Genomic DNA, 11334 nt, shown 5'->3' on the forward strand with positions numbered 1-11334 from the left:
AGGGGAAGACTTAAGCAAAGTAAGTAATACAAATATCCGGAGATTCTCAAAATTTTCCAAGTAATATGCCCCCACAAGGAATAAGATTAGGGGCAAACCTTGAATGTGATAATCAGGGAGGTCGCAATTAAGATATAAAGAATCCGGAATATAATAAAGTGGAAAATGAAGATTTTAAATTAAAAGATGACCCCAATTATGGGGAGTAGGAAGAAATATTTAGACTAAGACAACAGAAGTCGAGCGAGATAAGGAGACCCGAGACGGTACTCCTATACGGAAATTCATGAACCTGTCTAAACAGAACTTATATTTTATTCCCAACCACCACCTTGAGGAAACAATGTGGTGTGAAATTCTTTCAGGACCACTAAGTCGCTAAGCTCTCAGAGTTCCAAGGAACAAGCTGACCCAGTCGAGGCAAGAGCCTGGCTAAAGGAAATATAGGAATCATTTGAGATTCTAAATGATTAACGAATCACAAAAGACTGTTTTTATCACTTACCCTCCTAAGAGAGAGACCACCCGCTGGTGAAAGACCAAGGAAGGCACGGAGCAAGAGATTATAATAAACTGATTTAAGTTCAGTCAATTGTTTTCAGGAAAGTACTTCCCAAGGTTATAGAGATAGAGTAAAAGCTTTAGAGCCAGAACAAATGCAGACGAGTATGATGAATTATGAATCTAAGTTGTAAAAGTTGTCAAGATTCGTTCTAAGGACACGAATCCAGAATGACGGGATGTTTGAAATCAATGCTTATGTTGTGTTGGTTCATGAAATAATGATAAGAGAAAGGGAAATAAAAAGGAACTGAAGTGGAAAGGGATATAAAGGCAATAGAGTTTGAGGTATGATAAGGGAGTCGGGTATGAGGAAACCCTAAAGACTCGTAGCAATAGAAATAGGAAAGTATGTAATCATTGGTATGAGGGTGATTCACCACGAGTTAAAGTTGATGGTTGAAGGCATACGAGTTATGTACATTTTATCCCCTTTAAGTTGGGAGGATTCAAGGAAACCTTTAGATAGTTCGAAGGATAAATAATAAGACGCGGATAGACTAAGGAGACAAGAAAGTAAGAAAGTAGGAAAATTGGATGAAGGAAGTGACCTTCAATAATGTGAAATGTAAGACCGGTGGCTCGAATCTCAGAAAGGGAGACGCCAGGTATGAGAGGTATCCCAACATTGAGATGACTGTTGAGATAAACAACAAAAGTAAATAAGGAATTATTAAGAAGAAGTTCACGTTGAACATGACCAATATCTTCCAGAACATCCATGTTATCATTACCAAATCAGGAAAGAAAAGCGGATGACCATTGTTATCTTTTGGAGGCCATATAGATTGACCTCAATTTGAATAAGGATGCTATTATGAAGTTAGGTATAGACTATCGAGATGGGAATGATGAATAAGATTATCTATCAAGGATATATGACTTGATTTATCCATGGAAGGATGCAGGTACCTTTTAAAGGTGGAATTAAGGATATAACATTGGTAACTTAAAATGAATCCTAGGGGACTGCATAAAGGTTGGCATGTCACCCGTAATAGGGACAGTATGAGTTTTGACAGTATGATTGGGAAAGGGTTAAGGTAACAACAACCTTTAAGAATCAGTGTAAAATTTTTCAGAAGAATATAAACAATGGTTCTAGTATTAGAAATGGTATTGTGATATGCCCTGTATCTAGGGAATACAGGAGGAACGATTGAAGGATAACCTTAGAGGTTTTACAAGGAGAAAGGTAATATTCAAAATTCTCAAGAATAGAAATGTTGATAAAGGAAATATGACGTAATTATAATATTGCCAAGTGAGGCACGTGTTAAACCACGAGAAAGTATGAATTGAACCAGTAAAGGTCGAAATTGTTCAGGGCAATTAGGACCTAAGATAAAAGATGTTCTAAGTATGATTGAGAGTCAGTCGTGACCGTGATTAACCTCTAAAGATTGAGGCAATAACTTATGGAAAAATGGTGATATTTTTTTTTATTTTATTTACTCATCAGATATTAAAGAAAAGCATTTTCACATAAGCTGTGATTGAAATAAGGTAGAAAATTTATTTGGAGGTGGTTAAAATGACATTGACTGTAAGGAAATTTTACTATCAGGAAAGGCCAAAGAGGTGGCCGACACTTTAAAGGTAAGAGGATAATTATAGGCGCGTGTGCCAAAGGAATACAATGATGATGGTTGAAGCCGGGAAGGTTGTATTACGGTTCGGAAGATTGAAATTCCTTCTGATGACTGTGCAATACTCAACCGTAATAGTAGTTGGGTAAAGGTTTAATTCGTGTAATCGCCATTAGCGGGCTATCTATCTTAGAAGGTACTATCTTGAGAATGAGCCTGGACCATGTTTCAAAAGGACTAAACGAACCTTTGAGTTAAGTCTTCTATCGAAGGCATATGATTAAGAATGGTATTAACCTGCTATCGTTACTTTGATTGAAACTCTTCTGCAATTTTATCTACTTCATGTCATGAAAGTACGTCAGAGTTTGGAGTGTTCTTCATGAATTATGATTGGTGGTTATGTTAACTCCTTAGGAGAATTAGATACGAGATGTATGGACTCCGTATGGTTAGCTATTAAGACTTCATGGAAAATGAATGACTACAGTAGGTCAGTGGTGGACCATAGTAAGGCAGCAATGATTCTGCGAGTAATGAGCTGATTACAACCGTGAGAGTTGTATTGGAATGGGTGTTGAGATTGAGTACCACTAATCGGGTCGTGGTAGTGTATAAGTTATCATTGATAGACTAATTAAGTAGAGTATCTACCTATTGAATATTATTTTTTCTTATCAATAGAGAGTCGTATTACTATACGAGGAAGGTTACGGTGCAAGCATAGAATTCTATTAACGATGATGTATAAAATGAGATTCCAGATTCGATTTTCGATATCGAGGGAGTTTCATAGGTAATTGAGTATAAGCTCGAGGAAGAGCATGGGTCCATAAAATGATGGATGGAATAACAAAAATATTTAAGCATGTGAAATGCGATGCGATAATACTTGATGTTGATATATATACATATATGTTTTGTTCTCCTATGACAAACCTCTATGATTCAGAGGTAGGTTCCAAGCCAGATATTTTATGGCAATATTTTTTTTTCATATATACAATTCTCTTCAGTTCGTTCTTTTCTCTCTTTTCATTTCATGTAAACTGAGAAGAACAACCCTTCCAGAAGGGGAGGTATTGCCGAATGACTATCTATCTGTGTGATAGAAGCTGAGTAGGATACCAGCTATTGTTTAATTGCTTGTCAAGTACTAAAGGCTGGCCACCTTCTGTACTAACTATGCGATATAACAAGTGTTCAAGATCATAGTGATCTCTCAATAAATTCATTTACTTCTATATGATTGATCAAACTTTGGGTAATGGAAACAGCTGAAAAAGGAGTAATAAAGTTGTGGTAGTATTCGGAATGGAAACACATTCGTGATACTAAGGTTGACGCGTGTATTAAAAGGTTATAGAATGCTAACGAGCAAAGGTGTAACCAGTATAATATTAGGAACGGAAGGTAGTAGCGATTACGAACTGGAAAAGAATGGGTATTGAGATGCCAAAGCTATAGTGCTAGAAGCTGTGATAAAATTCCATGCAATAGACTTGAAAGAATTTGGAATGATCACTTAATGCGGATTGAGTTATCTTACGACAATAGATCATATGTCATTATCGAGATATCGCCTTATGAGATCCTTGAGGGAAGACAATGTCGATCTCCCTTAGGTTAGGATGAAGTTGTAGAGCGCAAGATGCTCGGACCAGCAGTGGTCCAAAGGACCAAGGATATGATAGATCTAATCAGAGGACGGCTGGTAGTAACCCAAGATGGACATAAGAGGTATGCTGATTTGACATGAAAGGACAAGGAATGGGAAGTAGGGGACCTAATGTTGTTATAGGCATTCCCTTGGAAGGGGTTAATGAGATTCGGAAAGAAAGGAAAACTAAGCCCAAGATACATTGGACCTTTGAGATATTAAGACGGATTGGAAAGTTAGCTTACGAGCTAGCCCTACCCCCGAACCTGTAGCAAGTCATAACGTGTTTCGCGTATCAATCTTAAGGAAGTGTAATTCGGATGCCAGACAAATAGGGGCATATGAGCACATAAACATGCAACCCGACGTAACCTATATGGAGTAACCAGGAAAGGTTATAGATTTAAAAAGGAACAAGTGCTTAGGAGAAGGATTATCAAACTATTCAGAGTTTGATGGAAGAACCACAATGTGGGAAAATTTCCTTGAGAATTAGAAAGTGTAATGCTAAGAGAGTATCCCTATTCATTTTCTATCTGATTCCGGGACGGAATCCTTTTAAGGAGGGGAGACTGTAATAACCCCAATTTTTTTGAAATTTTGAAACCCTTATGAATAGTGTTTTTGCTGAATGAGAAAACTTTTCATGCCACACTATGTAGGGGTTCTGATATGGATATTCTGAGATTTTATTAGTACTTTATATGGGATATAAGTGTATGTAAAGATCGTCGGAATCCAATTCCGAACACTTTGATTTTTACCAGAAATCCACTAGGTACGGAAAGAATTGAGTATAAGGTAACAAGATAAAAAGGATTTAAATTAAAGGATTATAAGAGAGGATCATAAAAAGGAATATAATGTATTGAGAAAGGTTAAGGGAACATAAGTAATAAGATCCCGGGTATGATCCTTCAAATGATAAACGAAAACGAAAGTTAAGCGAACCGTATAACAGATCAGCAGTCATTAGGCAAACAATTAGGAAGTTAATCAAAGGGATTAGAGAGGATGATGTCACCCAACCAATGAGAAGAGGACAAGGAGGGGAGGATGACATCATGAGGATGACACAAGCATGACATGGGAAGGAAGGAGATGTGGTGGCTTTTTAACCACACAAAATCAAGGGCAACTAGGTAATTTACTAAAACAAACACAAAAAATCAAACCAACCAAGCCAAGCAAATCATTTTTCATCAAAATCAAAAAGAAACCAAGGCATTGTTCTTCATGCTCTCGACTTTTACTATTGCAAAAGGGCAAGAAATTCAAAACTCAAGATCCAAGCCTCCTAAATTGGTGAGTTAATTCCCTAATCATCTTTATGCTTAGTTAGGGCTATATCATGAGTTTAAGCCATCAATTCCTTCTCAATCTTCTTCATTTAATCAAAGAAGAAGACAATGAATAGTGTTTTCAAGTTTTTAACTTGAAATTTTTCTTGTTTTCCTTGAAGATCCAAGCATTCCTAAGACTTCTCAAAGCTTCTTAAGGCTTCCTAGCTCCTCCCACCACTTCAAGGAAGGTATATCATCTCCAAACCCTAGATTCCTATGTATTATAAGATGATTTTTATTAGTATGGTGATATTGTAGCTTGATGTTTGTGATTTAGAGTTTGGGATTGAAATGGTATTGAAATGGAATGGTAAATGTTGTTGTTTTGATTAAAAGAACTTAAGCATGGTTAAAGTTAAGCTTAGGCATAAGTATGAATGGTAAAATTGAATTGGTTGGGGTTGTTATGATGTGATAAGGATGGATGTTGGTTGTATGTTGGATTTGAGGTTGAATTGGGTTGGTTTTGAATGGTTTAAAATTGGGAAATCGCGTAAACATAGCCGTCGTAACGTCCGATTTTCTTTAGACTGTTTTTGTGCATAACATTAGGACCCGAGAACCCCCTGCTAGATTATGACCATTTCCATGTTTAGATAGCTCATGTTACGAGCTTCGTTTTGATATGTAGTTCGTTCGATTCCGATGCACGGTTTAGGAGAAACGACCGTTTCATGTAACGGCATTTTGCGAACGAAACTTTTCTCCTCGCCTTACTTTGAAACATAGGTTAAAGACCAAAAAGGGTTAATTAATGTATGAAACATTTATGGTAAGTGTGTTAGGCAGTTGGTAAGACACTCGCGAAGGAATCGCCTTAAAACTCGTAAAGGTTAAATTATTAAAAATGGTGGAGCTGAGGGTACCCGAGTGACTTAAGCGAGTCAATAAGCGCAAAACAAGCGTTAGAGTCTAAGTTAGTTAAAGTATTGATTTACAAGTGACTTTGGTTTAATTCCAACTTACTTGTTGTTTATAGGTTACCAGACTCGTCCCGAGCCTTTTATCACCCCAAGTCGCTCAGGCAAGTTTTCTACCCGTTATAACTGTTGTTGTGATGTATATATGTATATGCATTATCTTGCGATAGATGCATGTTGGTTAATTAGCAAATGTTGCAATATATTGAAGCATGCTGCTATGGTATATATATATGCATGCCTGTTTCGTATTCTTTCCATATATATCTGTTGATTCAGTTGATAATACCTATGCTAGAGGATAGCGGTAATTTGCATATACCCTTAGTATAGGGACCCAAAGGTGAAAACATATTTCTAAACCGGGAGTCGATGTTCCCGAGTATATTATATATATATATACATATATATATATGGATATAGTTTTTAAAACTATTGATCGAATAAGGTTTATTCGATACCTTTATTTTACTTAATTGAATATTAATTCGAGTATTCATTCGAGGGCTTATGACTCAGTTTATTTTATTATTTGAATATTATTTGAATATTCATACAAGGGCTTATGACTCAGTTTATTTTATTATTTGAATATTCATACGAGGGCTTATGACTCAGTTTATTTTATTATTGAATATTACTTGGATATTCATTTGAGGATGTATGACTCCTTTATTTTATGAATATTATTTATAGTATTCATTCGAGGTATTATGACTCCGCTTATTACTTAATAATATTCTTTATTGTATTAAAGAATAAGGTGTCGATAATTAAACTTATTTTTGATTATTCAAATAAAGATATTACTTTAGTATAAGTATATCTTTGATTATTTTCTATTCATTCGAGTATAAGTTTTCCAACTTCTACCTCCATTATTCTTTATGGGAATATTATTTAAATAATAATATTCAGATATTTTCTAAATATATGGGGACTGATTTACTTCATTAAATCAGCTTTACTCCAAACACTCTTTAAAGTGTTTTCGAGTCTTCAAAATGATTTTTAAAAGTTAGAGCGGATCCCAAAACTCATTTTTATATTTAAGATCTTCCTTTTTAAGGGGATTTAAATACTCACTCAAAACCTGAGGGATCCGGCTCTGTGGTGTATTTTATATTCGCAACAAGGTTGCAGTTTTGGTAAATGAATTGATTACTTACCCAACGTTCGGGAAGTAAGTCCATCTATTGAGTCGGCATAAGCAACATGGGCTCAGTGGGCGTCCATGATAGTGTAAGTGGCTCAGTGGGAGTCCATCAAATGCATAAGTGGCTGAGTGGCAGTCCAGCATAAGGTCCTATTACGACCAGGGTGATGACCAGTGGGGAATTCGTCCATCTACTAGTAGAAAAGGTTACTTATGGGTATCTTTGCCTGATCAGCAAGATATCTGGTTTATGCCAAAATTCTTTTCCTTTCCAAATTATTGGATATTGCAATTTTGTTCATACTTTACATGGCAGAGGTTTTCAGGAAATGTATAAAGGAAGATGTATATGTGGATATATATATATATATATCAGAACTTAGTGAAGTATGTCATAACTTCATTTCCTTTAATAATATTTTAAAGATTTAATCTATTCAAATCTTGTCTTGTAGTCTCATCTATGTGATTAACTGTTGAAAGCTCATTATACTTTGAACAATGGTAGTTCAAGTAGCTTTATAAATGATATAAGTGTAGTCAAGTATTTGGTAACTTCATCTTTTAAACTTATATCTAGTTAATAATTGTCTTATGAATGACAAAGATTTTCAGAAAAACGGTGAGACAAGGTCAGATATATGAGATCACCTTGCAACGATATTTTTTATACAGTTATACACTGGAACTCTGTATGTATTATGCATGGAAGAGGACTTCCAATATTTTGAAAAGTATATATGTATATATACTGAATATTTTGCGACTTCATCGCATTAAGATATCAAACTTGGTTCATTTCTTTTGACCAAGACTTTCATGAGTACTATGAGAAGGCTCATATTGTTAATCATTATACATATTATTTTGGTGGGCTTGCTGCTCACCCTTGCTTTCTTCTTTCATCACACAACAACAGATAGAAAAGATGAACAGGACCAAGCTCCCGATTCGCAAGCGATTAAGAGACGTTCCGCAGTTTTCTAGAAGCATTGATGTCGCCGTAGCTGAGGTAGAAACTACCAATAGGCTAGGCTTTCAACTTTTGATGTACCAGATTTATGTATATTTATGAATTGTAATAATGGCAAAGAAATGTAAATTTATTCAGAAAACCTTTTAAGGTGTATGGGCAGATAATTGTGGAATAAAATGACTTGTGGTTATTTTTGGATGTTCATCTCTGAGACTATAACGTGTGGTGTGTGTGTTTATTGTAGGGTCACAGTACAGAGTAGTTGAGTAATTATTAAGATTGGGTGTTATTAAGGGAAATGGAACTCGTGACAACCCGGATCCCCGACCCCGGATTTGGGGGTGTTACAACTGTTGCCCCTCTTGTAGACCGTTATCCACTATGTTTCGATATTTGTCTACAATTGTGACCGCCTTGTAGAAGAGGTACTCCATTATTGCTGTTACTGGAAGAAAACGAGCCCTCCTTATGTTGCCGGTGAAGCCCTCAAGCATGTTTGTGGTTGTTCGACCGTAGCGAACACCACTGTCGTGGGAAAGTGTCCACCTCTCCATGGGTATTGTAGCAAGATATTGTAGGCCGGTGGGGGAAATTTCACCAATCCTTGACATATATGCGTCCTGCTTTGAGATTTGTGTGGTTCTTTCAGCTTTCCACATTAATTTTTTTAGTTCACCACCTGGGTGATGACTGCAAAAGTTACTTCTTACATGGAGGAGACAGAACCTATGGATGCCGAGTGGCTCAGCAAAACCATTCTGAGGGTCTCGTAGGGCGGAGATAATGTTGGCTGCATGGTCAAAAATGATGCAGACACCGGTCCGTTGCCGACAAACATGTCTTCGAAGAAGCTGCAAAAACCAAGACCAGTTCTCGTACGTCTCCTCATCAACCAAGCCATAACAGAGAGGGAACGAGTGGTTGTTCGAATCAACACCCATAGCAATAAGAAGCTTGCCCCTATATCTTCCTTTCAAGAATATCCCATCTATTAAAATCACAGGACGTGCATATTGCCACCCGTCCATCATTGCCTTTAAAGACAAAAAAATTCACTTGCAGATGGACGTGCCCAGTTCCATAGCATGAGGGACAACATCGATCTCAGCAATGGTTCCAGGATTTGTATTCATAATGGCTGCCAGGAACATGGGTAGAGCTTGGTATGTTGTAGCCCAACTGTCATACACTTCCTCAATTGCTATTTGCTTCCCTCTCCACGCTTTCTTGTACCCCAATATGTGGTTGTGCTTGTTGTTGATCAGCGGGATAATGGTTTAATGGGAATTTCTGGTGTATCTATTACCTGTTTCACAGAAAATAGTAAATGTTAAAAAAAATTCAGCCTTAATAAGTGGCATTTGCTAAAGATTTACTTACAAGTGATTTTACAATCTGCGCAATCATCCTTGCAGATAACTTCTTGTGATCTTGTAACGGCTAATCAACCATGCATTTGTGTTCCTCTTTATTAACATTAATCCGCCAGTACCCAGAATCATGCATGAAAGTAGCCCTCATCCTCTAGTTACACCCCTCAGCCCGAACACTGTACAATGAGCTGTTCTTTGTTACTCCTTTTAGTTTTATATGTACGATCAATGTTAATATGTGCACGCCTCACTGCTCCCAAGAGCGTTGCTTTGTCACAGTAACACATTCCCTCACCCAGTTCCCCCTTGTTGAGATCGTCATCAGCATATATATCATTAGGGTTATCTATGATTGGTGGAGTGTATTGCTCTGTGCGAAACCATGGAACCCTTGGAACATAATGTTCTTCTCCAACTACCGGAAATGTATTGGAAATTTCTTCATTTCTCTCTGAATGTCTTTCACCATCTTCGGTGGCAGAAGATTCCTCATTGTCATCATCGTGAAGGTGAAAGTTCTCCTTACTTGATATATTGGCTACAACTCCATCTTTCAGCAGGGCTAACCACTGACCTGAACCTCTTCCCACCACATCACTTTCATAACTAGCCCCCTTGAAACCCGCCACTGTATTGACTGCTTTCCCCTCCATACCCTCTACCATGTTCAGTAGTCCCCCCTCCATACCCTCCACCATATTGACTACTCCACCCCTCCATAACCTCCACCATGTTCAATAGTCCCCCCTCCATACCCCTCACCATATTCACTACTCCCTCCTCCATACAATGCACCATATTGATTACTCCCCCCTCCATAGCCTCCATCATATTGTATACTCCCCCCTCCATACCCTCCAACATATTGACTACTACCCCCTTCATACCATCCACCATGTTCACTAGCCCCCTACCAGACCCTCCACCATGTTGAGTACTCATCCCTCCATACCCTATACCTTGATCAAAAAGTACATTTGACCATAGTGGCTGTACATCACCACCGTATGTTGTTGTTATTGGTTGTGACCCGAAATTATGTTGGAATGAGTACGGGTCATCAACAACAATTTATTCTATTTTGATGAACAAAGAAACATCTCCTTGAACGTTTAGCAATATGGCAGGAACATTTAACATGCGTGTAACATCATCATCACATGAAATATCTATTTGATAAAAACCTTCAACTAGGTTGTACTGACCAAGATATGGATACTTCAAACTCAATTTTAAATTCCACTGATATGAACTAATGTTCATTAAATTATACACGACACTTTTAAGCTCATCGTAAGTGGTACCAATGTGGCGCCCTCCAATCCGGGTCAGAAGTTTGGGGTCCACACACACACCTTATTAATAACCTGCTTATAACAATAATAAAGATAACAATAATATGCAGTGACCCTAATTACCAACTACCACGGACCGTAACAGGTTAAAGTATGCACACAAGCCAAACACACTCTTATATTACAAACCGTTCAAATCCCAACTATTCCAACTCAACACTGAGTATTAAACATTATTATAAACTTTTACAAACTCAAATTATCCCAAAAGAAGCCTACTAGCTTAGCTCGATCAACCTGAACCCCTAGCTCTCGCGCTGGACTGGGGATTCTCGTTACCAACCTGTTCCTTTTTAACTGGAAAAGAATATAAACAACATCGCACAAATGAGCTAACTAGCTCAGCAAGTCACAATGAAAAAACTGAGAATAAAGATCATCAGGTGAAAATGGTTACGATA

General features: G+C 37.3%; 1 protein-coding gene across 1 annotated transcript; it reads right to left on the reverse strand.

Moving 5' to 3' along the window:
• Positions 1-8549: 8549 nt before the first annotated feature.
• LOC141660532 (uncharacterized) lies at positions 8550-9233 on the reverse strand. Its single transcript, XM_074467525.1, has one exon. The coding sequence runs from the start codon at positions 9231-9233 to the stop codon at positions 8550-8552; it is 684 nt and encodes a 227-aa protein (XP_074323626.1).
• Positions 9234-11334: the final 2101 nt, after the last annotated feature.

Source organism: Apium graveolens, chromosome 5 (assembly GCF_009905375.1).
Source record: "Apium graveolens cultivar Ventura chromosome 5, ASM990537v1, whole genome shotgun sequence".
Lineage (NCBI taxonomy): Eukaryota > Viridiplantae > Streptophyta > Magnoliopsida > Apiales > Apiaceae > Apium > Apium graveolens.